This window comes from Scleropages formosus, chromosome 22, assembly GCF_900964775.1.
Source record: "Scleropages formosus chromosome 22, fSclFor1.1, whole genome shotgun sequence".
NCBI lineage: Eukaryota > Metazoa > Chordata > Actinopteri > Osteoglossiformes > Osteoglossidae > Scleropages > Scleropages formosus.
In genome coordinates this window covers 19,611,034-19,638,593 of record NC_041827.1, presented here as the reverse complement: position 1 = coordinate 19,638,593, position 27,560 = coordinate 19,611,034, and the positions used below count along the sequence as shown (strand labels likewise).

General features: G+C 45.9%; 1 protein-coding gene across 8 annotated transcripts in view; it reads left to right on the top strand.

Moving 5' to 3' along the window:
* chl1b (cell adhesion molecule L1-like b) overlaps positions 1-27,560 on the top strand; it is a 93,321-nt gene that overhangs the window by 53,337 nt on the left and 12,424 nt on the right. For 3 of the 8 annotated variants that reach the window (XM_029247839.1, XM_029247838.1, XM_029247841.1), the window contains exons 3-26: positions 1,207-1,418; positions 2,217-2,234; positions 3,300-3,408; positions 3,727-3,917; positions 4,508-4,630; positions 6,266-6,436; positions 6,639-6,674; positions 7,029-7,140; positions 7,316-7,497; positions 8,000-8,131; positions 8,219-8,359; positions 9,498-9,609; positions 10,188-10,354; positions 11,661-11,826; positions 13,463-13,587; positions 13,689-13,790; positions 14,384-14,581; positions 16,784-16,854; positions 19,115-19,337; positions 21,490-21,605; positions 22,685-22,889; positions 23,004-23,126; positions 25,659-25,838; positions 27,332-27,373. In XM_029247839.1, coding sequence (XP_029103672.1) covers positions 1,319-1,418; positions 2,217-2,234; positions 3,300-3,408; positions 3,727-3,917; positions 4,508-4,630; positions 6,266-6,436; positions 6,639-6,674; positions 7,029-7,140; positions 7,316-7,497; positions 8,000-8,131; positions 8,219-8,359; positions 9,498-9,609; positions 10,188-10,354; positions 11,661-11,826; positions 13,463-13,587; positions 13,689-13,790; positions 14,384-14,581; positions 16,784-16,854; positions 19,115-19,337; positions 21,490-21,605; positions 22,685-22,889; positions 23,004-23,126; positions 25,659-25,838; positions 27,332-27,373 — 3,145 coding nt within the window. In that variant the 5' untranslated portion in view covers positions 1,207-1,318. The remainder of the gene's footprint in view (positions 1-1,206; positions 1,419-2,216; positions 2,235-3,299; positions 3,409-3,726; positions 3,918-4,507; positions 4,631-6,265; positions 6,437-6,638; positions 6,675-7,028; positions 7,141-7,315; positions 7,498-7,999; positions 8,132-8,218; positions 8,360-9,497; positions 9,610-10,187; positions 10,355-11,660; positions 11,827-13,462; positions 13,588-13,688; positions 13,791-14,383; positions 14,582-16,783; positions 16,855-19,114; positions 19,338-21,489; positions 21,606-22,684; positions 22,890-23,003; positions 23,127-25,658; positions 25,839-27,331; positions 27,374-27,560) is intronic. The other 5 variants (XM_029247840.1, XM_029247834.1, XM_029247835.1 and 2 more) reach the window with 3 other exon arrangements.

Here is a 27,560-nt window from a genome sequence, read left to right as displayed (position 1 = left end):
CGTTCCCCTCCTGTTTGGGGGGTGAGGGGGGGTGGTCATTACAGCCCTGCGGTGTACCTTATGGGAAAGGAACGCGAGCGGGCCGTACCGCAGCTGGAGCGCCCCCACCCTCCCCCGGGTCACGCAGGTCACGGTGTTGGGGTTTCACACTCATTACATTCGCTTCAATACTGCATTTGAGTCATAGCTGGGATGGTTTCCAGTCCAGGCTTTATAATTAGCTATGGGTTACAATTTTTACAGCATTTTCACTGGATGTGAGAAAAAAAAAAGAAAAAACCTTGGCTCTTTGCCAACTGTGCGGCTAAAGGCGAAGCTGAGCTACGTGGTCAAACGTTAAGAATCGGCTCACGTGCCTCCATATCTGTCGTACGTTAGGACTGCTGTTGGTTCCGGTTTTAAATTGTGCTGTTTTATATTGTCTATAAATGATCTAGGGGGTGCGGTGGCGCAGTGGGTTGGACCACAGTCCTGCTCTCCAGTGGGTCTGGGGTTCGAGTCCCGCTTGGGGTGCCTTGCGGTGGACTGGCGTCCCGTCCTGGGTGTGTCCCCTTATGCCCTGTGTTGCCGGGTAGGCTCCGGTTCCCCGTGACCCCGTATGGGACGAGCGGTTCTGAAAATGTATGTATGTATAAATGATCTTTTTGGACCCAACTGAATATTAACATGTTTACGGATTATTGCTCATGTTCAGAAAGGTGGGAGTGGAGCACCTAGATCAGTACAACACATGTTGACTCGAAAGAAGAGCTTCTCATCCCCGCTGTCTCCCAGCACCTGGGTGGTGCGGGAGGATGTGGGTTCGATCCCCGCTCAGTCTGTGTGGAGTTTGCATGTTCTCCCTATGTCTGCGTGGGTTTCCTCCCACAGTCCAAAGATATGCTGTTCAGGTTCACACACAGTGTATGAGAGAAAGAGAGAGTGTGTGTGTTCCACTGATGTATGGATGAGTGATGTAGTGTATCTAGCAGTGTAAGTCACCGCGGTGAATAAGGTGTGTGGGCTGATAGCACTACATAGAGTTCACTGGAAGTTGGTTTGGAGAAAAGCATCAGCTAAGCTGATAAATGTAAAACGAATTAAAGTTAATAAATTTATATGCTGGAGATGTTGCATTCTTGCTCTTTCTGCCACATCGTGGCCTGTGTTCCATTTTCCCCCAGAGCGTGAGAAGACTAACGGCCGCTGTCCCGTGTGCACTCCCAGGTCTGGTGTCATTCCACGCTCGACTGAGATGAACTGAAACCCGGCAGCGCGGCACGCAGGCGAATCTTCTTCTCTGGATTTCGAGCCCCTCCTTTCCCTCCGGCACGGAGCGATGGCGTCGCCGTGGCGACCTGGATCGACCCTCCTGCTGGGCTTCCTCTGCTGCATCAGCACCTTCCGCCCGGCCGCTCTCCTCGACATCCCTCTCGAGGGTACGTGGGCGATTCCCGCCTGCCGTGTTTCGGCTTCACGCCGTCTCCCGTTGGACCTTTTACTTCTCTTTCACTTTGCACCTTTCGAAGGGAAACAGCAAGGCCTCCTGGGAGAGATCTTTCAGTAATGACGGGTTCCAGGCGACCGGTGCTTTCTTTCCCGTTCATAAGTGTAATTCTGCCCTGCTTGAAGCCCAGCCAGGTATCTGTCTTTAAACAGACCCATAAGGGGCAAATTTATTCCTTTCTGCTGGGATCCTCGACCCTCACGCAGCTTCTGTTTATGTGTTTCTACGTACAAATTCTGGCATCTCGGTCGAATACAACCGCAAGCGTTCGCTGCAGATCCTTTGCGGCTTTGCTCGCGCTGAAACGCAGGTACACGGTTTTGTGTGCGTTTAATAACAGCTGTTGCCGTTTGCGAGACGTCCGGCGCCGAGTTGGAGATTTTTTTTTTTGCAGTCCCGTTTATTCGCAGCTTTTCGGTATGGATTGATGGAAAATTAATTACTTAATCCAGAATATTTTTAAAACGATATTTCCGGGTGCGGTTCTTATGGCTGCGCGTGGATTTTACGTGTTTGTGACAGCGCACGCGTGTCTGTGTGTGAGAGAGAGAGTTTTCGGTTCTGCGTACATCCGTGTGCCATTGTGTGTGTGTGTGTGTGCGTGTGTAATAAAAGTGACGTTTTATATTGCTGTATCCATACTGATGTCCTTGTGCACTTTTTACCGCGGGAAGTAAAAGCCTCTAAATGTGTTTTCTGTTTGTTTTTCATGCTGCCGTGGATTGTTTAGTGTTAGCTCAAGTGAACAGTAAGTGGGTTCCCAGATTTCCTCGTTTAACACCATCAATGTCCATGATCGCATTAAACCATCTTTGCTCCCTCCCATTCGCTCAGGTTCGGCCGCTGCGTGGCTTTAGTGCGTCACACCTCCGCGCTTAACTTCCACGCCTAACACGGCACTTGTCTTGCCGGACATCCCAGCCTTTGATTTATTAACGTTTTCCATGTCGGGATGCTGGGGATGACTCCCAATCCTCGCTTTTCGCAGAAGGGCTACAGCCAGCCTGGTTTCAACAGTGACAAGGACTTCTGTGCAACAAGTGCAACTGCTGAAAGAGGAAGAGCACACACACACACACACATTTTCAGAACCGCTTGTCCCTTACGGGGTCACGGGGAACCGGAGCCAACCCGGTAACACAGGGTGGAAGGCCGGAGGGGGAAGGGGACACACCCAGGACGGGACGCCAGTCCGTCACAAGGCACCCCAAGGGGGACTTGAACCCCAGACCCACCGGAGAGCAGGACTGTGGTTCAACCCACTGCGCCACCGCACCCCCCACAGGAAGAGCACAGAAAATTTAAAAAAAAAAAAAACACACACACACACACACAGAGTCTGAAATCACTCGTCCCAAGCGGGGTCCTGGCGAACCGGATCCTAACCCAGCAACTCAGGGCGTAAGGCCGGAGGGGGAGGGGACACACCCAGGATGGGACGCCAGTCCATTGCAAGGCACCCCAAACAGGACTCAAACCTCAGACCCACCACACACACACACACTTTCTGAACCGCTTGTCCCATACGGGGTCACAGAGAACCAGAGCCGACCTGGCAACACAGGGCATAGAGCCGGACGGGGAGGGGACACACCCAGGATGGGATGCCAGTCCATCGCAAGGCACCCCAAGCGGGACTCGAACCCCACACCCACCAGAGAGGAGGACCCGGTCCAACCCACTGCACCACCGCGTCCCCACAAATAATGACATTAAGCCAAAAATAAACCTCATTTCATTTTTGGGAGGAGCCCCCGAAAGGGATCCTGGTGGATGAGGGCGGCTCTGACTCTCGTTTGTCTCGTCTCCGCAGTTGAGCAGCTCCCCACCATCACGCAGCAGTCTCCCGCCTCCATGATCGCGTTCCCCTTCGACGAGAGCTTCACCATGAGGTGTGAGGCCAAAGGGAACCCTGAGCCAGAGTGAGTGAGACACTTCGGTGCGGGCGGTTGGGGCACGGACGGACAGGTGGTGGGGGGGGTGGGGGTCACGGGTCAGCGCGCGTTTCGGGGGGTCGCTGCCGAGAGCCTGTTAGCGACACGCTGAGCTTCACAGCTGCCACTCTGCCTGTTTAACAGCCACGCGGGTCTGGATTGACACCTGAATGGCGCGTTGTGTTCGGCGCGCTTCTGACAGCTGTCAAATTATCTCTGGGAAGAGAGGATAACGAAGCAGAGGTATTGCGCCGTTCACAAAAAGCGGAAACATTTTGACGCGCGAACGCATTTCCCACCCGACAGATACAGATGGACGAAGAACGGCCAGTACTTCGACCCCTCCCTGGACCCCAGGATCACGAAGGAGGACGAGTCGGGCTCCTTTATCATCACGAACAACGGCAACGTCACCGAGCATCAGGGCCGTTACCGATGCTACGCCTCAAACAAGCTGGGCACCGCCATGTCGGAGGAGATTGAGTTCGTCGTGCCCCGTGAGTAGCGCCCGTCTCCGAGGGGGAGTCATTTGACACAGTCCTTTCAAGCGGATTCCGGGAGGGAAAATCCAATGAATTCCGCTTTATGGTGTACATTGCATTAGGGCACACGGAGCGCCGCTGAGGCCCTAGAGCATCATTTTCCTCCAGTTCCATCAGATTTGCTCCCGGAGACAGCGGTTAGGAAATTCGGGGTGGGGGTGCAGGGTTGTAGGCCTGCTTTCGTCTCCCTGGGTGCGTTCTTCATTTCGTTTTGGAGCACGCTGCGTAAATCTTCAAAGGGTTCCCGGGCTGGAGGGAACGTGATGCCCGGGACCGAGTCTGGATGCGTTTCAGGCGTTCGAAGCCGCAGACTTCTAATGAACCGAACAATATGAGCAACAGCAGCGGTTTCCTCCCCGCCTCCGATTGCAGCTCTGCACACGTTGTGAAATCGAACACAGGAGTGCAAAACAAAACAGACAAAAAAAAAAAAAAAAATTTGAAGACCGCCTCCCAGAGGACAGGTGTGGAATTGCGGGGGAGGAGTGCCCCTGCTCCGCGCACCAAACCGATCGCAATTCATCTGCATGCCGCTCTCTCTTTAGATGTTCCGAAGTTCCCCAAAGAGAAGATCGACCCCATTGTAGTGAAAGAGGGCGACCCCGTCGTCCTGGAATGTAACCCTCCCAAGGGGATCCCACCTCTGCAGATCTACTGGATGACCTTAGGTAAGTTCGCCCCGTCGTTTCTCCAAAGTGAGCTGCGCATCATGCGGGTCAGCTGGATTCTCCCTCAAAAATGTGTCCCAATGGGACAGTTGTGGTTCCCTTCGTGATATAAGATACAACATGTTCCCACTTTCGGGGAGCAAGGGAAGCAACTGCTGTGAGGGTACGGTCCCCGGATCACGGTATTTAACCCAAACTGCTCCAGTCAAACTGTCCTGCTCTAGGAAAAGGTGAAACTGAACGTAAGTCCAGTCTTGGCCCAGTTCGTTACACGCTATCCTTTCCTGGGCTTTGTTTTCCCTACATCGCAAAGGAGCTCTTGTCAGAGAGCTGCTTAGTGTTGCATGGTGGCACAGCAGGAAGCACTGGTGCCGTACAGCTCCTGGGCTCTGATTTCAGTGTAAGCTTCAGTCCAACTCGGTCTGTGTTGTTGATTCTTGATGGACGGATTATTTAAATTAGACCTTTATTTATCTATTTATTTATTTATTTCAGCAGCACATGATTTCGTGGATAGAGCTGCTGGTTTGGGTCAAAAGAACAATGGTTTTAATCCTGCCTCCTGCTGTAGTACCTTGGATCAAGGTATTTTACCTGAATGATACAGTAAAAAAATCGGCGACATGGTGGCCCAGCAAGTAACGCTGTTGTCTCACAGCGCCTGGGTGGTGCGAGAGGACATGGGCTCAGTCTCTGCTCAGACTGTGTGGAGTCTGCGTGTTCTCCCTGTGTCTGCGTGTGTTTTTTCTGGGTGCTCTGGTTTCTCCCACAGTCCAAAGAGCTGCTGTACAAGTTCACCCATAGTGTGTGAGTGGCAGAGAGAGAGAGAGAGAGAGAGAGTGTGTGTGTTCCACTGATGTATGGATGAGTGACCCAGTGTAAGTAGTGTATCTAGCAGTGTAAGTCACCGCGGTGAATAAGGTGTGTGGGCTGATGACACTACATAGAGTTCATTGGAAGTCACTTTGGAGAAAAGTGTCTGCTAAATAAATCAATGTAGATGTAAAAATGACCCTGCTGTATAAATGGGTAAATCACTGTAAGTTACTTTGAAGAAAACCATCAGCTAAACAAAATAAATGTAAGTGCCCACATCCCTCATGCAGCTGGGCCCAGACTAGATTCCTGTTTTAAAGATCCCCCCCCCCATCCCCACACCCTTCTCTGCACGGGTTTTGTTCCATTGTCAGCAGCAAACCTCCAACTTTTCGCCGGCGCTCTGTGCCACGGAGGAGTGGCCGTCAATCAATGTCTGTCTCGCCGCTCAATAGGCGGCGTTCTGCATGCGCGGCCGCAGAAGACCTCGCGTCTCATTCAATCCGCAGGAGCTCTTTTGAAGTCGCGGCAAAATTGGCCATTGTGCGTCGAGCCGCTGTGTTTGTACACCGTACAAAAACGAGAGAGGCAAGCGAGTCAGACAATTGCGTTGAGACATCAAAGCACATGCTCTTTATGCTAAACGTCAGTCAATCCAGCTGAAGAGAAAGACATCAGAAGGGTTTGAGAACACTTGTATTGTTCCACAACCACGGCAACTGGGTAGGGAAGTGTTCAAAAAATGCAGGTTGTCCTCCAGGAATGTCAGCTGAAGGGTGTCCTGATGATCTCCCAGCATCCTCTGTGTGGCTTCCCCAGGGCTGCAGCACATCGAGCAGGATGAGCGGGTGTCCATGGGTCTCAACGGGAACCTCTACTTCTCCAACGCGCTGCAGAAGGACAGCCGTCGCGACTACTGCTGCTACGCCGCCTTCCCCAGGATCCGCACCATCGTGCAGAAGACAGCCATGTCCGTCGTGGTGCAGAGCAGTAGGTGTCTCGACCGCCTTCCCCGAATCGCGCTCCCAGACTCGACCGGGTCTCGCGCTCTCGGGATCCCCGCTCCGTCGCTCCCCTCCATTCGTCGGTTTTCGATGCCATCGTTTCTTTTGCCTGTTGCATCATACATGCACACGCTATGCTGTCTGCATCATGTTTATTCTGTCACGTGTTCTCCATCCTTCCATTTCAGCCAAGTCTGTAAGTGGCTCAGAGTCAGAAGCCAGTGGTGAGTGGCGTTTCATACGAACACATTGATCTCCCTTCAGAAAGACAAACTGACACGACATTAGAGTCAATCACAACTCTAATAATAATAATAATAATAATAATACTGACAGTGATACTGGACTACGTTCGGCTGCTGGAGCCGAAGAGTCCCTGAAATCTCAGTAATTTCGGTTCAGTTTCATTTTTGCCTGATATTATTATCTATTCACATATTCATTCGTGTTTTTACATATTTTACACAGCTGGTACTAAGCTTTTCCACTTTACTCTCATAAATATCATCGTGAAAGGTCATTGTGGTTTAGAAACCGCCCTCATTTAAGGATGACGTAACCCACATTTCTTCTTCAAGCCAATGCCATCTTGGAAAGGAAGCCGAGTCTTCTGGTGCCATCTGGTGTTCGGACCGAGATCAGGCTGGTCAAGGGGGAAGAGATGCAGCTGGAATGCATTGCAGAAGGATTGTAAGTAGACTGTTTGTGGTAAATTTATACTTGAGTATGGGTTGACTCTTCCTCGTAGGTGTGCACAGGTGCATGCATCCAGGCCTCTGCCTTTCAAAGCCGCAACCCCAGTTTGCTGCTCGAGCCTACATATCTTACGCTGTTTACCCTCACGCTGTTGTCGCGTTCTTTGCAGCCCCACCCCAAAAATAGAATGGACCAAAATGGGCAAAGGGCTCCCAGAGCGAGTGAGCGTACAGAACCATGGCAAACTGCTCACTGTGCTGCGAGTCCAAGAGGAAGATAACGGGAAATACATGTGCAGGGCCAGGAACGCCCACGGGGAAGCTGAGCACTACTTCCACGTAACAGTGGAAGGTGAGTCACTGAGTTTACAGTAGGCCAAATGCCCTAGAAACAAGCATAATATCATGGTTTACTGCAGCATTTAATGCTCCATATGATTTACTTAAAGTGACAGTTGCTTACAGTGACTACTTTATTTTCAAATACTTCCCTTTAATTTAAGCAATATATGAAAACAGTGATATAACATTATACAAAAAAGAAAAATCTAAAACAGTAGAAAGGAAATGAAAGACATAAATTTAAACAAAAAGTCAATTTTCAAATTGTCTGTTTTGAGAGAGGCACCATCTAGCGTTCATGTTGGGAATTGCACCTAAGAAGGGCAACTTGAAATAAATAAGATACGCAGAATTTGAATATTTATTTGTGCATAACCTTTTTGTAAATATCAAACCCATTTTGGAGGAACTGAAAATAAGTTAATGATTTTTTTTTTTTATATTTTTTTTTTTCAAACTTCTAAATACATTGTTTTTTTTTTTTTCCCTTCTGTTATAAATTCCTTGTGCAGAGCCACCAAAATGGATTTCGATGCCGGAGAGCACCATCGCAACAGTTGGGACTGAAGTCAGGATTAATTGTGTGGCCGCTGGTTTTCCCCAGCCCTCGACGGTGTGGAGGGTCAATGGACAGTCTCTAAACGGTACGCTGGAAAAGCAGGCCCCACTCAGAGCTCTGTCCTCCACCCTGAACTGTCTCTGTCCCTGGTCTTACGTGTGTCTCCTTTCAGATGTGCCGGCATCCAACAGAAAGGTGTTTGATGATGCCATCGTCCTGCACAACGTGAAGCCCAGCGACAGCGCTGTGTACCAGTGCGAAGCCTCCAACCGGCACGGGACCATCCTCGCCAATGCCAACATCCTGGTCATGAGTCAGTTTCACTCCAGTTTCACCTTTTATGCAATTTACGTGTTGCAATTCTGTAGGGACAGCTGGTTGCATAGTGGTTGGTGCTACTACCTTTGCACCCAAAGATTACAGCTTCAAAGCACCCTTGAGCAAGCTACCCTAAATTACTCTGCTAAAATTGCTCATCTATATCCATGGGTAAATAATTGTAAGTTGCTTTGGAAAAAAGTATCAGATAAATGCAGTGATTTTTCTTTTTTTTTTTGTTGTATCTCGTGTTTTACCATTTTTCATATTTTGCTCTTAGCTGAAATATGTATGAGCACCTGTTTTTTCACAGTACTGAGTATTTAAAATACTTCCATTTGTCTGTAACACTTCTGGCTTTTATGTTTTATTTTTACGATCTATCTGTTATTTTTTTTTTTTTCCTTTTTTGCTCTCACCAGATATTTGAATAGTATATTTGCATCACGTTACAATAAGAAGTAGATTAGACCATGTAGCAGAACGATGATGGAGACAGCTGGTATGCTGATGAATGGTCCTCAGTTTCATAGTTTCATAGTGTTATTTTTGTGACACACAGTTGAACATGACAACATGCTGTTTTATGAATATAATGAAAGGTATAGAAAAATGAGCTATAAGGTCAGAAGATTTTCATTTAGGTACCTGTACATTAATCACTACTGATTAGTGATTTACAGGCTCAAATCCCCCTCCATTTGTAGTATTCTTGAACAAGGTACTTAGCCTAAATTACTCCTGTAACATTAACCAGCTGCATAAATGGGTGAATCATTGTAGGTAGCTTAACAATGTAAGTTGCTTTGGAGAAACGTGTCAGATAAAAGAATAAATGTAAATCATAACTGCTAGATTAATAAATGGTATTAACTGTACAGCATGTGTGGATTCCTTTCCCAATGCTTACAACTACAACAATACTGGCATCTAGTGGCCAGACGGCAGTATGACACCGCAGTGCGGTCTCATTACATCATACAAGTGAAGCCAAATGGTAGAACAAAGCATTTGGGTTCCTAAAGAATCTCTGCAGAGGCTGTGGGCTCTGGTGGGCCCTGCTTTCAAGACCAGTCAACAGTCTTCATTGTGTCCCCTGCATTGCACCCAAACTCTTGCCAATTTCTCCGCAGACCTCCCTCCCATGATCCTGACGGAGGACTCGCAGGAGTACGCCGCCGTGGTGGGGAGCAGTGTGATCATGCACTGCAAGGTCTTCAGCTCCCCAGCCTCCACAATCATGTGGTGAGACGCCTTGTCCCAAATTCCTCCAGATCCTCTCCTCCTCCATGCTTGGAAAGCCTCAAAGCCCATTTAAAGCCCACATGTCCCTATTTTACAGTATGGGAGCACAGAAATGCTTGTATTTGTTCCCTATTGCACATGCAAGAAATATCCAGATTAAAACCTTGCTTTTGGACAACAGATGCTGCAGGGTCTTGGGCTGTGTCCCTAGTATCTGAGTGTCCCAGATTCAAATCCATCCTCTGCTACAGTACCCCTGATCGAGGTGCTTCATTTGACTGAAACAGTAAAAATGACCCTAATGTAAAAATGTGTACATTACTGCAAAGTTGATATATTACATTCTAAGTCACTTTGGGTGACAAGTTCAGATAATTAATAGTTTAAATAAAGGCACATAACAATATCAGTAGCTCAGACCTTTTTTCCAGTCCGTGACTTGAAATAAACGTGAACGAATAGCAGCACTTTGGTTAAAGGTCTTAAAACACATTTTGCTGTGTCCACTGTGCTCACCGCTGTGGGAAACGTGGTGTCTGAGCTCCCTCTCCAATCTGCCCTCCGCGTCTCACTCCCAGGACCAAGGATGACACGGAGAAGTCGGTGGAGGGAGAAAGATTTTCTGTTCACGACAACGGCTCCTTGGAGATCCGCAGCGTCCAGAAGGAGGACATGGGACAGTACACGTGTTTTACCACAAACATAGAGGGCAAATCAGCCATCACAGCCATCCTGGATATAAAAGGTAGAGGCAATATTGCATCCATTGTGTATTATAAGTAGCAGCAGATGATGTCGTGACAATACAGCTGCTGCCTTGCGCCTGAAGGACAAAGGTCTGAATCCCAACTCCTGCTGTAGTGCCCTTGATCAAGATATTTATCCTAAAAATTACCCTGCTGGATAAATGAATGATTAGCAAGTAGTGTAAAACTGTAGGTCCTTCTGGAGAAAAGCATTAGGCAAATGAATAAATAATAATGGTAGTGTTAAACTGCTATTTAAAATTAGTGTAAATCCAGGTGAAACAGTGTTGGTAGGTTTGATAAAAAGAAACAAAGGAATACAATTAGCAGACAAGTGACAAGCAACTCAGTGTAAACAAATGCGCATCAACAAAAGGGAGTGAATTAGGTGCCGACACACGATTCTCGAAGCCAGTCAGTCCAGTAGCACCATCTAACCAGCATTCATGACACAGGTAGCTGTGCATAGAACTGGTAGAGAATAGGTACAGTTTTTATGTAGTGCATGTTAATAGAGCAGATAGGAGATCAGGACACCAAATGAGATGAAATCCGAGACCCTTCTTGAGTATTAAGAAGGATTCAGCAGCTCTGAGGGACACAGGGAAACAACATGAATTCTGTATCATAATGTCCTTGCAGTTGAAATCATATCTATGCAACTACTCTGCAAAGTACTGAACAGGTAAAGTGTTGCTCTTTGTCTGTAACAGTTATCACTTTGTTTATTCCTGCAATTTAACTAATTTGTTTTACATTTATCTATTTAGCTGATGCTTTTCTCAAAAACAACTTCCAATGGACTCTATATAGTGTTATGAGCCCACACACCTTATTCACCACGGTGACTTACAGTGCTAGATACACTACTTACACTGGGTCATTCATCCGTACATCACTGAAACACACACTCTCTCTGTCACTCACACACTATGGGTGAACCTGAACAGCATGCCTTTAGACTGTGGGAGGAAACCAGAGCACCCAGAGGAAACCCAGACAGATATGGGGTGAACATGCGAACACCACACAGACTGAGCGGGGCTTGAGCCCATGTCCTCTTGTACCACCCAGGCATTGTGAGACAGCAGGGCTACCCGCTGTGCCACCGTGCTGTTTTTTAATCATTTGCTCCTCCCAGATATTTTGGTTCTGTACTGTATTTTCCCGTTATTATACGATGAAACGGATTATACCATGTAAACGCTGAACACTCCAGTGATTGATTAATGAAATTAAGGAAGATGGTTTAAGGTATATATGAGGTGTAATGCGAACGCCACCGATGAACCTGCTCCGTCTCAGATCCTACGCAGATAGTGGAGCCGCCGCAGGACCTGCGAGTGCTCAGAGGGACCACGGCTCAGCTCACATGCCAAGCGGAGTACGACAGGAGCCTGAGGGGCAGTTTCGGCATCCTGTGGGAAAAGGACGGCGCCGAGCTGGTGCTGAACCTCACCGAGAGTACCGGGTATGATGTAGAATACGCCGCGGTACCGCCAACTCTGCAACCTTCACATCACTCGGCTATAGTAAAGCAGAGTAAAAGTCAAAAAGGATGATTTTGTGCTATGAAATACAGTCGTGATTTAGTTTCACAAGTCAAGCTTTTTGATGGTGTGTATTTGACACACTGATTAAAATGTGAATAAACTTCAGTTTGAAGAATTGCTTTCCCCAGTAGGGTGTCGGTTTACCTTCCCCATAGCTAATTAGTTTAAAAAAAAAAAAAAGCAGTAATGACTCAGACGCCTCTTGTTTGTGTAATGCTTTAGTTACATTTATTTATTTATTTAGCAGACGCTTTTCTCCAAAGTGACTCCCAGTGAACTCTATGCAGTGTTATGAGCCCACACACCTTATTCAGCAAGGTAACTTACACTGCTAGATACACTACTTACACTGGGTCACTCATCCATACATCAGTGGAACACACACACACGCTATGGGTGAACCTGAACAGCATGTCTTTGGAGTGTGGGAGGAAACCAGAGCACCCAAATATGGAACAAACATGCAAACTCCACACAGACTGAGCAGGGATCAAACCCATATCCTCTTGCATCATCCAGGTGCTGGAAAACAGCAGGACTACTCGCTGTGTCACCATGGGATTAGTTTTGGCATTTGCCTTTGGCAATGTGAATTCCTTCCTCAAGGGAACTACAAAAGGAAGTGGGATTTGACCATATGTCCTTTGGGTGCAAGACAGCAGCTCTAAGCACTATGCCATCTGTTGTCCTATACTAAACAAAGCTTATGTAAAATATTCAAATTAACAGTCAAACCCACTGTTTTAGGTATCGGACAACTTGCTAGTCCTTCACATTCATACCTAGCGTATATTTCCACTAGTGACGCCACAGCCAGTTTAATATTGTTTTTCAGCTACGTTGTCATTTTTCTGTTTTCCTCTTTGTTGTTTGAACTGAGTTTTGAATGAAAGTGGTTTATTCATCCCCTGCTGTAAGTTTTAATAATGAAATGAGAACAGTATTAGTCTGCCAGGGGATCAGCAGTGATCGGCATCACCCACCGCAGCCCAACAGTGTCTCTCATTGCGTGCGCTCCATGGTCTTAATTTTAACCAATGATCTTTGAGGAAAGATTGGTTCACAATTTCAACGTGGTGTCCGACTCTACGTCTTGAAACTGGCGTCTTAGGGATGAGGGAACTGTATTTCTTCCATCCATCCATAAATCATTTCATCCATTATCGGTTTCCATTTGTCCAGGTCAGGGTCACAGTGGTCCAGAGGGTATCTTGGAAGCATAAGGTGTGAGGCAGGGAACTCCTTTGGGGAGACATCAGTCCATGAGAGGATGAAAACACACTCATTCACAACGGACTATTCGGAGTCACCAACTGACCTGAAACAAATGTCTTCAGAGTGTGGGAGGAAACCAGAGCACCTAGAGGGAACCCACATGAACATGAGGAGAACATGAACTCCACACAGATTGAGCCAGATTCAAACGCACGTCCGACTGCGCAGGAGCTGCGAAGCACCAGCGCTACCTACTGATCCACATGTCTAGCTGTCTCTTTTGTCTCCTTTGTCCTCCTTTGCAGGTTTAACTTAGATTGTCTGTCTCCCTGTTGATAGGTACATTGTGGATGAGGGGCTACTGCAGATCATTAATGTAACTCACAGAGACCAGGGCGTGTACACCTGCACAGCCAGAACCTTGCTGGACCAGGACAGTGGCTCTGCACATCTCATAGTGCTGGGTGAGCGACCCAACACCACTCTGTGTCCCACCGCCACGTGCGGAAATCACACCTCATCGTTCCGTCTCACGTCAGCTGAAGTCCGCTTGCCGTCTTTGCAGATGCGCCCGACTCTCCGGCTGACCTGGTCCTGTTTGAGCACAAGGACAGGAGCGTGAGGCTCAAGTGGGTGCCGGGGGACGACCACAACAGCTCCATCACCGGTAATGCGGAAGTGTGCCTGACCACACTGGGAACAAAACACAGTAAACCTGGTGGCACTGCAAAATAACGGCGGGCAAGATGGGTCGAGGAAGTGCAGCACAGCGTATAAAACACAGACAGTTAATTTTTTAGTTAGTTTTCACTGCTTAGCTGACACCTTTATCCATGGTGACTTACAATATTCAGGTTGTACAGTATGATACTTACACTGGTTTACCCATTCAGACACTGCAGCAGGAGTTGGGATTAAAACTCATGACTTTTAATTGGAAGGAGACAGGTCTAATCTCTACTCCAACTGCTATCTTATAGATAGATAGATAGATAGATAGATAGATAGATATTCGTGTGTGTGTGTTTGCTCCACCCCCTTCTCTCCACTTTTCCCGTGGTTTATTTCCTGCGAACAGCCCTAACAGTTTTATATTCACATTTTCATTCAGTTCCACCTGATGCAACACGACCTGCGCCTTCGAACGGCTTTTTGCTTCCTGCATCCTCTCGCCTTCCCGCCGAGGCTCACAGCAACCCGTCTCAACAACAAGCGAGCGAATTCCCTGAACCCGAGGCTGTTTCCCTTTCTCGCGCGCAGAGTTCATCGTGGAGTACGAGGAGAGCCAGTGGGAGCCCGGCAGGTGGAAGAAGCTCAGCCAGGTGCCGGGGACGCGCACCTCGGCCCTTCTCAAGCTGCACGGGCACGTGGACTACCGGTTCCGCGTGTCGGCCGTCAACGGCGTGGGCAGGGGGGAGCCCAGCGAGCCGACGGGAAGATACAAAACCCCGCCTTCAGGTTCCCACCCGCACCCCTCCTGCATCTAGACACCCTGCATACGGCAAACTGCGGTCACTCAGCGCACAGGAAGACAGACGGATAGATAGACACATGGATAGATATATATAGGCATGAAAAAGTATTTAAAGATTTCGGAGCCGCCTCGTCAAAGTCCCGACCTGAACCCAAAAGAAATGCCGTGACAGGACCTGAAACAAGCAGGTTTTTCTCAAAGTGTTTCTGAATTAGAGCAACTCTGCATGGAAGATGAGGCCAAAATTCCTCCACAGTGATGTAAAGCACAGATGTTGAATTATAGGAAGCATTTGGTTGCAGTCATTGCAGCTAAAACTGACACAACCAGTTATTACATGTAATGACTTGTAGGGCAAATACAGGTGGTCCCCGATTCACAATGGGGTTACGTTCCCCGAAACCCATCGTAAGTTGAAAATGCACCTAATACACCTAAGTGTGTGAGTGACGGAGAGAGTGTGTGTGTGTGTGTGTGTGTGTGTGTGTGTGTGTGTGTTCCACTGATGTATGGATGAGTGACCCAGTGTAAGTAGTGTATCTAGCAGTGTAAGTCACCGCGGTGAATAAGGTGTGTGGGCTCATGACACTACTTAGAGTTCGTTGGAAGTCGCTTTAGAGAAAAGCATCTGCTAAATGAATACATGTAAATGTAAATGTAATGCACACCTCTGCGTGACAGACTAGGAGATGCAGATCGCTGCCGCTGCCCAGCATCACGACAGAATATGAGAGAGAGACAGTAGACAGACACAGGGAATAGGGTGAGCTGGTAGTATAGTGGTTTGAGCTGCTGCCTTTGGGTCTCGAGATTGCAGGTTTGGTCTCCCTCTCTGGCTGTAATATGCTTCAGCAAGGTACTTACCCTAAATTGTTCCATTAAAAATTACCTGGCTGTATAAATGGTTAAGTAACCGTAAGTAGCTTGATGTTATAAGATGGTTTGGAGAAAAGCATCAGCTGAATGATTAAATGTAAATATACTGCACTGCATATCGCCTGCCTGGGAAAAAAATCAAAATTCAAAGTATGGATTCTACTGAATGTCTATTGCCAGCTCACCGTTGAAAAAAATCATCAGTCGAACCACTGTAAATCGGGGACCACCTGTACTTTTTCCACACAGTTCCAGTTAGTGCGGGATAAGTTTGTTCATTCAGTAAATGAAATAAGTTTTGAAAGATGTGTTATTTTGTCACTCAGGTGCACTTTCTCTAATACTAGATTTTGGTTGAAGACCTGAAAACGCTCAAAAATTTGCAATGATCGAGGAGGTCGGGAAGGGGACAAATGCTTTTTTTCATGGAACTGTCAACGTTGGTGTTGAAAAAGGAAAGGGAAGAAAATATAGGCAAAAATTATGTTACAGACACAAAAGTTTATTCCTATTTCATCATAAATTGTCTTGAGCATAATAAACAAACAACTTGTCACATTCATTAGACACTTTTCTCCAAAGCGACTTCCACTGAACTCTATGTAGTGTTATGAGCCCACACACCTTATTCACCGTGGTGACTTACACTGCTAGGTACACTACTTATACTGGGTCACTCATCCATACATCAGTGGAACACACACACTCCCTCTCTCTGTCACTCACACACTATGGCTGAAGCAGACCAGCATGTCTTCAAACTGTGGGCGGAAACCAGAGCACCCCACAGGCAGACCATGCAAACATCACACAGACTGAGCAGGGCTCGAACCCATGTCTTCTCACACCACCCAGGCACTGTCAGACAGCAGTGCTACTCACTGTGCCCCCATGCTGCCCCATTTAGCACGATAACTAATGTCTTCTGTTTTAAAACCATTGATTTCCTCTTTCATAGTTTTAACTGAGATTAAGCCCTGGTGTAAGTAAGAATTCTGAATATTCTGAATGAACTGGAAGGTACAAGGGGGGGCGGTGGTGCAGCGGGTTTGGCCTGTCCCTGCTCTCTGGCGCGTCTGTGGTTCAAGTCTTACTTGGGGTGCCTTGAAATGGACTGGTGTCCTGTCCTGGGTGTGTCCCCTCCCCCTCCAGTCTTGCACCCTGTGTTGCCACGTTAGGCTCCGCCTCTCTGCAACCCCTGCTTAGGACAAGTGGCTTCAGTCTGTGTGTGTGTTGGAAGGTACATGGCACTTTTGCAATAAAAAAAGATTGCTCAAGTAATCCATAACTCTTTTTTTTCCCTTTCCCAGCTCCAGACAAAAACCCTGAAAACATCACAGTGGAAGGTCATTTGCCAGACGAGATGGCTATTAACTGGGAGGTAAGAACAATGGAGGGACGTTCCCCAAAAGATCTCCACGGCTGTCAGCAACACAGAATGAGAGCAGTTCTCTTCGTATTTGTGTCGGAGCCAACAGCTCGACCTGAATTTGTCCGCGTTTTCGTCTGCCGGCCCACGTCTGTTCGCTTTAAATGCAAACAATGGCCTTCCTGCTCCCTGGGAAAAAAAAAAAGAAAAAAATCTTTCAGAACTAATCAAAGCAGCGGTGTTTGTATGAAAGGCGTTTACTGAGAGCTCCTGGATACCGAGATAAATGAAGACCTGTAATAAAGCGTCCCTTACCTGCAGTCAATGACATTTTTGTTAAAAAGAAAAAAAAAAACAAAAAATTCATTCTTTCTATATCTTGTGCTGGAGGATTGGCATATTTTTTCAGTGTAATTGGTTCTCTTTCATGAACCCGTGTTTTCCATTCTAGCGATGCGTGGCTGCGCTGAAGAATGTCGCGGCACTCGCTTGCACTCCATGTCTCCGTCCCCTATGGACATTCCTTTCCTCTCGTTTGTGCTCATTTTCTCCACTGCCCCCCGACCCCCCCAACCCACGATAGTCATTTTCTCTGAGCCAAAAATGTATGCTGTGTAATGGATCTGTATAATGAGTCATATGAATCATAGTGAGCTAATTAAGAGTCTGATGATAATGTAAAAAAAAAGTGTTACAATAATATGAATATCACTAAATCTCAGCTAAATGATTGAATGAACTAGATCAGCCCACCCAGCTTTGCATTTGAAAATTACTAGTACCTGTGTTATCTTTATTTCTTCATTTCCTTAGCTTTATTAATTTACTAGCGATGCTTTTTTGCCTGTTTGTGAATATTACAGGATATGCATGAGCCAAGGGATGAATTTTCTTCTGCTTACAAAAACTAATATTTGATCTGTGTGACAGTTTATATGAATGTTGGGCACCTGTTTGGATGGCGGACTTCTTGTACGAAGGTTGTCGATCGTACGTTTGAAATAACTGCAAAATATGGTATGACATTTATTTATAGCGTACAAAAATGTGCAGTATTTATATAACATGTTGCTGCTTCAGTTTTTATGTTGCTTCGAACCAGTGTTGTTATTGTTGCTAATTAATATATATCAGATATATTACGCTTACATATGTTTACATTTATCCATTTATCAGACGCTTTTCTCCAAAGCGACGTACATCTCATAGAAAATACAATGTGTTCGTTACTTTAACCGGAAGAGACACTTAGATGCAGACGTTTGATTCTTAAGTACAGTTAGTTTGTTTCTTTCCACCATATGAACCAACGTTCATCACTGGAGTAGCTGCATAAAACTTTATCAGAATATCGACGATTCCTGATCACCTTCCTAGTCTTTTTTTTTTTTTTTTTGAGTTATACATATATATAAACGTTTACGTTACATTACAGGAGTAGCTGTGTAAAGGTTTGTCTGGGCATCGTCTTAAAGTTATAGTGCAGAAACATTTACACCTGACATGAACTTAAGAGATCATGAGCGATATGAGTCTGGAAGAGGTGAGTTTTAAGTCCCTTTTGAAACGTGGACAAATATTCAGCAGTTCTGAGTGAGAGGGGGAGGTCGATCTACCGCAATGGAGCCAGAACCGAGAACCTTTGTGCTTTACCTTTCGTGCGTGGGACCACCAAGTAGGTAGATGTGGAGGAGCGTGACAGTCTAGTTGGGGTGGAGCAAATGATCAAGTCCTGTAGATACCTGGGAGCAGTTCTACTGATGCTTTTGTAGGTCATTACCAAGGTCTTAAATTTGATGTGATCAAATATTAGTCATATGGGTTATAGTGAGTTAATTAAGAGTTTGATGGCAATGTGAAAAGTATCACAAGACTAAGAATGTCAGCAAATCTAAGACATTTTGTAAGAGGGTGGAGACACGGTTTATATTACACTTATCTTACCCTTTACAGAAACTCTCTTCAAGGCGACTTAGAGTTAAGCAACTTACATCGATTAACCCATTTGTACAGCTTGGTCATATTTACTGTATCACTTCAGGGTAAGTACCTTGATCAAGGGTACTACAGTGGGTGCAGGGAATCAAACCCAGGTCCTTTGAAAGATGACCCTTCTAAACAAAACATCACCTGCTGGTTGTATTCTATTGTAATGTATTCTGCTGCATTATGTTAAGTTTAATTATGTTTTATGTTTTCTTTTATTATCTTTTAGTATGTTATTATGTAAGTCCTGTTTGGTTCTGATAGGTTCCTCTCCCTTTCATTCAAGCCACTTCCACCAATCGAACACAACGGCCCGGGCCTCGAGTACAAGGTGAGCTACCGGCGTATGGGTACCGACGAAGACTGGAAGGAGCAGGTGGTCAAGAGGCACTCCTTCATTGTGAAGAACACCCCCACGTTCGTCCCGTACGAGGTCAAGATCCAGGCGAGGAACCACCAGGGCTGGGGTCCGGAGCCAAAGGTGGTGATCGGCTACTCTGGAGAAGACTGTGAGTTTCCCACCAGCACCTGAGCGTGATGCTCTCAAGCTCATTAGCATAATTCATCAGGTAGAGGACAAGGGCGTTAGGGTGGCAGAAATCTGGAACAGCTCTAAAATTTCTATGGCTCGCATTCCCCAGGTGCTGGCAGCTCTGGTCCTGAAGGGTCACGGCGCGTGCTCCTTTTTTTTTTTCTTTTTTTTTTTTTTTAAGAGCGCAGCCCTTAATCGTTTCATTAAAGTCATTATTTGCATGGCAAATCAGCCGCCTGGTTGTTCGGGTGTAAGTCAAGTGTGAAATTCATTCAAGGGGACTGTGGACCTTGAGGACAGGAAGCGCCCTAACCCGTGTCCAGCAGAACACAATTTCCGCTGGTCCCCGGAGCCGCGAAGGCACTTTGCGATGCCCTTTTTTTACACATCATTTACTCCTCCCTTGCGTTATTATTAGCTACCTTAGTTACTATGTTGCTGTCCCGGTAACATGGAAACGGGAGTACATGATAAAGGTCACCTGCTGCACCTTCACTCCGTTTCTCCACAGTGTATGCTTTTCCGAAGCAGTAAATTTTTACATGGCGGAAAGCACCACGGCCCGGGTGCGAGCAGACCCCCAGCAAGACCCCCAGGAAAGCCCAGACTGGAAGGCTAAGCTGCTCAAGAGGAACTGTTTCAAGCAGCAGCGGTTTATTCCGAAAGCCCAGATCATGCGGCTCACTGAGGTTTAGAGAAGTGATTCAGACCACCAGGCCGCCTTCTGTCGGAAGATGAGGGTTTTGTTAATGTAGTCAAATTTAGACTGTTTCTTTAAAAAAAAAATCACAGGTGTGGCATTTTGTTTGTAGCCTTAAGTCACAAATTATATTCTTGCCCCTAGTTTCCCTTCGGAGCTGCGCTCAAGAGGTTCTGCCAGGTCTTTATTACCTCCTTTCCTACCGTGCACTAGGTGTGTTTGATAGACGTGTTTCGATCTCAGTCGTGTTTGTCTGCAACCTGCAGTTACACCGCGGAGGACGAAACATGAGTTGGGTTGTACTGTAGATCATGTTAATATTTCCTGTGTTTTTTTTACTGTGCATTCATGCCAGAAACTGCCACATTTATTCATGAAATGATGACGTATTCATTTGCTGCTTTTCTCCGCATTAGTTGCAATGTGACTTTTGTATGCAGAGTTATTTATATTACCCCCTGTGGCCAGCTGTGGGGAGGACAGTAGGTTTTCCCATAAAAGAGGTTTCATTCTAAACCCCCACCAAAAAAAAAACCCTTTCAGGCCAACCACACTCCCAAACAGTCCCTCCCCACTGTTCTCAGATAGGCTGCTGTTATGGTCTCTGTGATGGGCCCTTTAGTGGCCAACGCTGACCATCAGTATTCAGTTAGGACACCGGGGGGTCACTGGGAGCTGTCCATCAAGCAAATCCGACTTCCTGTCCCAGGCCGTACCACCCCCCCAGCTCACATCACACCGTTTTTACAGCTGGGAAATTTTTACAGTGTCAGTTGAAGGTTGGTAGGGTACTATAGAAGAAGGTAGGATGTGAGCCCGGATTCATCAATTGTAAAGTGATGCTGCTAACTAGTATGCATCTGCTAGCCCACACATATTACTGTGGTGTAACTTAAAGTCATTGGCTCTAGATTCAGGGGTTACAGGTTACACTTCCTGCTGTAGTACCCTCGGTCATGGTACATACCCTGAATTAACCAACCAACCAATCAATTTCAATAACCACTTGTCCCGAGTGGGGTCGCGGTGAGCCGGAGCCTATCCCGGAGACATTGGCTGCAAGGCAGAAAGGGGGGCACACCCTGGATGGGATGCCAGTCCATTGAAGGCCTACCCTGAATTAGTATAGACAAATTACCCAACTGTAGAGATGGGTAAATCAGAGTAAGTAGGTTAACGTCCAAGTTCCTTTGGAGAAAAGTGTCAGATGAATGTAAATGTATCGTGTTAGAAGTCGTACGCATCGAGGTTCTCGCTGACGTTAGCGGTAACTCAGCCTCATTTCCCTTGGCTTTGTGTGTCGTTTATGTATTAGTGATATCCTTTGTGATCACACACCACTAAAGGGTTTAAAGCCTCTCACTGCAGGGCGTGTTTAGAAACAGCTGTCACGCAGACAGTGACACCGGTGTGCTTGTGCTCCGCGCAGTTCCCTCCGGAGCCCCTGACGACGTGGCCGTGGAGGTGATGAACAACACGCTGGTCAAGGTCACCTGGACACGCGTTCACAAGGACAAGGTGCATGGCCACCTGGGAGGCTACAGGGTAATTCCGCAGTAAATATACATGTGCCGTCTCCCTCGTCGCTTGGCCGTCACATCTGCTTGCCTTTCATTTCCATATGCTCAGACCCATTTTCACCGCGATGCGCAACCAGCTACTGACACCTCCTAATGGTCCTACCATCTACTGTGTTTGGGTTCAATCCCCTCGCTTTCTTCAAAAAAACTCCAAAGAACTTGTTCCGGTCGAGGTGGCAGTGCCCCCGCAGGGTGTAGGGTGTTGCATGAGCAGAGCAACCTCATACTGATACCAGCAGAAGTAATGATTTACAGTAAAGAACTCATTGAAGTCAGTAAATGCAAATGTAAAATAGATAAATATGCACTTTGGAACTCTTACATTTATTCATTCACAATGTTAAGGTTACAATTATTTACCCATTTATACAGCTGGGTATTTTTTACTGGAGCAATTTAGGGTAAGCACCTTGCTCAAGGATACAGCCAGAGATCGAACCTACAACCTTTGGATCCAAAGGCAGTAACTCTAGCTTTGCACTGCTGTCAACAGCATCAGAAATCATTCATTTGACCTTTGTACAAGGCAAAATACACATATGTGTAATTATAAATAAGTAAACAGATAAATAAACAAGCTGGAAAATGTATCTGAAAATTTGTAACTTGCATGTTTGTATGTCTGTGGCATATATATACTCTTTATATATTCGTGTGTGTGTGCTATAAACCAATCTAATATACACATTGATTATAATTTTATATTTTATAAGTTATAATGGATTCAGGCCCATGCAAACTGTACTGTTACATGTACAGTATAATAACCAAATTTGAATGGAAAACAAGCTGCTTTGTTGAAACTTTGTCAGAAAGAGAAAATTTATTTCAAGCCTGATTAATCCTCCCTGGATCAGTACAAAAATATTCATGTTGCCATAGCATCGCAGTTCCGTGTCTGGAGGAACGTTGCGGTGTGGCCGTGCCCTCCGTGACCCATTTCGCCACGGCGGTATATTCGCGTAGCTGGAATGCGCTGCCGCAATCGTGGAGGGAACGCCGCGTGCCGGTCCGACCGTGTCAGTTTCCCTCTCCGTGACGCAGGTGAACTGGTGGAGGCTGCGGAGTTTGCTGCAGTCCAAGAAGGGCCACGGTGAGAAGCACTCGCTCACCTTTTCAGGGGACCGAACCCACGTGCTGGTGCCAGGGTTGCGACCCTTTTCTGAGTACAGCCTCACCGTCATGGCTTTCAATGGGCGCGGAAATGGGCCCGGTAGTCACCCGGTGACCTTCAAAACCCCGGAGGGAGGTGAGAGCCACCGCGACTATACAGGATCCACGGTGGTGCTTTCTTCAATCAGTACGTCCCATTCTTTATTTTTCTTTTTTGGCAGTTTAATTCTAACGATTTTCTTTCTCACAGCCCCTGAGCAAATCCCAATTCTGAGGGCCACCAACGCCCAGAGGAATTCCATCACACTCGTGTGGGCGCCACCGCTGGAGGCAAACGGCATCCTCACAGGCTACCTGCTGCAGTTTCAGCTCAGTAAGTGTCTCCTTTGGCCACACCTGGTGCTATTGCACCTCTTCGCTGCTGTCCAGCTGAGAACACCAAGGCATCCCGTTGAGCCTTAAGACCTACTAATTGGGCCTGGGTGTCCATACAATTGTTTTGACATCACACAACAGGTAAAAATAGTGATAATTTCTCAAAACAGGTTCAGCAATCAGAGTGTGAAACACTCAGCTGGGAAGATGTTGGTCTACATCCCAGGTGGAGCTTGAATGTTGGACCTGCGCTACCTGCCCATAGCCTGGGAAACACCTGTATGGGAGGAGTTGTGCACAAGACTGAAAGCAAAGGACAGGTGGCCTAGTCAAGTCATGTCAAGTTGATTTCTGTAGCACATTTTCAAAGACAATGGTCATTCAAAGTGCTTTACAGAAAATAAATTGCATAATAATAAAAGCACACATCAGTAAAATTATAAATTAGGAAAAATTATGAAAATAAAAAGCATATAGTATGAAACTCTAAGACAATTAAGAAGAGACATTAAAAGTACCAGTCGCATAGTAAAAGTAAAAGAAATCAGTTATGTAAAAGCAGTAGAAATTAAATTGTTTTCAGTAAGACTTAAAAAAGACTTAAAAAGACTGAAAAGTAGTAGCATTTGTAGTAACTGTCCTACACCTGTGTGAACCTCTACAGAAGAGCTGGGAAGTCATGGCCCCTCATTTAGAGACCAAACCTGTTGGTGATAAAACCAGTTGCTGTACTTACGCTGTGATCGGTACCATACAGGTAGCCCTCGAAGTACGGCATACATGACTTCCGACGACCCGGATTTACGATAGCCATTGCATTAACTTCATTTGATAATTTTTGAATTCCTACATTTGGTCATACCGTCTAAGGACGAGGGCTCCATCAGTTGTACGATAATATCAATATCAGTTACCATTTTGGTCTCAGTGTTTCAGTGTCCAGCAGCCATTGTGTTTTGCTTACAAAAGTTTTCATTTCTTATTATTTCCATGTTACTTTTATTATTTGAAAACGGCTCACAACTGAAAAAATGCATCTTCTAGTGGTGCTAAAAAAAAAAAAAACAAGAGTAGATTTAGAAACGAAAGTGCAAAAAAATAGTGCGCCGATGCAATATTGCACTATGTATATCAATTATTACTTTGGTTAGCAGTATTATCTTAACATGAATAATGTGTGAAATTCTTGAAAAACTATAACAGCGGCCTACTTTGCAATGTAGCATTTGTGCATAATAATCGTTTATCCTTATGGCTCGTATAATACAGCATAAGGGGATTTGCAACTTATGAGGAAGCCGACTTATGACGTGGTTATCAGCATGGAATCCTGTTGCAAACTGAGCACCATCTGTAAATTAAATGCTCATCTCGCATCGGATGCGGAAGAGAAGATATTATGAGAGCATCTGAGCCGAATGGATAATCTTGCCTAGATTGGGGAAGAAAAAAAGGCAATCTGCTCCCTCCGGGGGAAGTGAAGTTGGGAATTGATTGGGTTGCGATGCCACCGGGACCCATGTGTGGCTCGGGAGGACAGCGGTCACATGCAGGAGAGGAGAGATGGCGGGGCGCTCGGTACGTCTGACAGCCTCATCTAGTTACGGCGCTAATGACTTGGAGAGACGAGTTCTGGCCTTCGGAGACCTCGGTCATTGACCTCATACTGTCAGGAACATCTTGGGGGACTGGACCTTGAGGACTTGCGTCCTAATTACACTTTCTCTGGACAGGAGGGCTGTTCCTAATGATGGCGGCTTTAACAATAACTATACTGTTATTATCGCACTTTTAAATTAAATATTGGTCTACATGCCTTCGGATTAGACCATGAAAACAGTTGCTGTCCACTAGATGTTTAAATGAGTGCGTGAAGGAGTTTCTTGCACTTGGACTCAGGGTTCCCTGGAGGAACTCATGAGTCATGTTGGAGATAATGAACCTAGCTGTCACTGCCATTTTTTTAAGTGCCAGAGGACTGTGAGCATCCAGGTGTTAAAAGTCTAAATTCTGTCCAAAGCAACTGCTTTCAATTTAAAAATGAAAAGAAAGGAGCACTTAAAATGCTGTTTCTGCCAGACTATGTTGGCTGTACAAGGGCAAGTTGAAAAGTATCCGCAATAAATTCATAAAGAGACTTTACTTGACCATAACATTTCTATATAGTATCTTGGGTTATTAAGACACTTAGTCCAATGTTGGACAAGCCTCTTTATGACTGAGCGTTTAGCCAGGGAATCACTGCTTCCTTCACACTGTCCGTGGTCTTCCCAGAAAAACAAGGTTGTCGCCGATCATTTCGAAAACAGAACCGTGACCAATTGATGCTACCCCTCAATGGCCAGAACCATGTCGGGGGCATTTCCAGCATTGTCACCAGTAGCGGACATGGACAGACCTGATTGTTCTTTATCTGTGATGCTCCTATGGCCTTCTATCTATCTATCTATCTATCTATCTATCCATCTATCCATCCATCCATCCATCCATCCACAAATCCACTAAGTCGAATTTGCTTGGCTGTCTGCAGTCAACGACACCAATGATGTGGGCAGCCTGCAGTCGGTGAACATCACCTCTCCTGATACCAACAAGTGGGTGCTGCAGGACCTGGAGCTGCTCAGCCGCTACAAGTTCTACTTGAGAGCCTGCTCCAGGGTGGGTTGTGGGCCACCCATCAGCGAAGAGAGCGCCACCGTCCCGGAAGCTAGTGAGTGACAGTGCCGGGGGGCTGGGGATTGGCTTTGGCGGCTGCCTCAGGCGCAGATGTATGTGGTTGAGGGGAGCTGGTACCTGTGGGGAGGGCAGAGCTGAAGGAAGCCGCTGCACACGAGGAACCTACATAAGACCAGAAATGTGCCGCGGGGTTGTCACACTTCCACCCTTTTTATTTTTCAAACCGAAGAATCATTTTATGCGTAAGCAATATCAGAGGGGTGTCTTACTGGGTTTCATTTATCATTGTCAAGAGAGAACAAGTGCTTATTGATTTGAGGGTAAAAGTCAGGCGTGAACAATCAATTGGAAAGTAGAATAAAAGAAAGGAAGGGAGGCGGATTTCATATTTGAAGCAGAAAACATAAAAATCATATTTTGATTCCATATATATATCAGCTTTTCCACCCAGCTTTTACATGAGCCCCAGAAAAATGGGTTCAGGATAATATAGAACCTTGGCTATGTGGTGTGTGTGAACAAACCCACTACAAAATGACAAGAATATTAGGTTTTTTGGGCAGGATGGTGTACAGTTTGACTATGTAAAGATGGAAAATATATACTGTGTATATATGCATGTATCTATACAGTATATGTATAGTATATATATATTCAATTTTTAAGTCATTATAATATGCAAACACTTGGTTACAAGTTAAGGTTGACACTGCTATTGTTTAGGAGTCTAACGACTGGAATATTGTGGTTCTCTATTATTATTATCACAGACCAAAATAGCAAATCTAGTGGGATCCCACTTATTTCTTGTCTTGTAGACAATGCTCCTTTGTTCTCTATGACAAATGATATATTACTCAGAAGTAATTGCATGATCTGCGTTTTAGCACCCTGTGGAATATGTGTTTGACGTAATCGTTGAGCTTCGGCTTTCAAGGCGCGTTTCTCGGGGAGCGGCGCGTCTGACGGCGGCGTGGAGCAAACTGGCTTCTTGCAGCATTTCACAAGACGGTCAGCCAATTAATTAGTGTAATTGGGCTTTCCTAACCTGCAATAACGTGGCTCCTGACTGTGAAGTTTATTTATTTATTTATTTATTTATTTATTTATTTATTTATTTATTTTTTTTGGCAGCTCTTTTCCCAGTTTTTTCATATCGTATTTCACTTGCTTGCTGCTTTTAAATCACCGGGGTGGGTTGTCACATTTGCAGCCTGACTTCTTGCAGATTGTTTGCTATATCAAACTTGTAAAAACTGAGATCAGTGATTTTTTTTTTTTTTTTTTCCCCCCCCACAAAATTATCTGAAGAATATTGGAGTTCACAGTACAAATACAGTACATCCACAGATATTGTTCTGACATCAACATTTTTGGCACTTGTGCTTTTCGAATGTTCGAAAAAGTGTGTTTTAACTGCCGTTAGGTGCGTTTCACTCTTCCGGCCTCCGAAGCTCAAGAGCTCCGCTCAACTGCCCGCTGCCTCTGTAATGCTTCACTCTCGCTCTTTTCTCTCTCTTTCTAAAGATGTCTCCCCAGCTACACCTGCACAACCTACTGTCGGCCTCAGTACGTAGACGCGAGCTGAACGTAGACATTCTCCGAAAGTAGACTTTAAAACAAAGCAACACAATAATCCACTTTCCAACTCTCACTTAACCTCCTTTTTTTTTTTATTATTAATTATCTCCTCAGGCATGGCAAGGAAAAAAAAAGGAAATTAGTGCATTTTCAAAACTGTTTTTTTCTGGCAGTT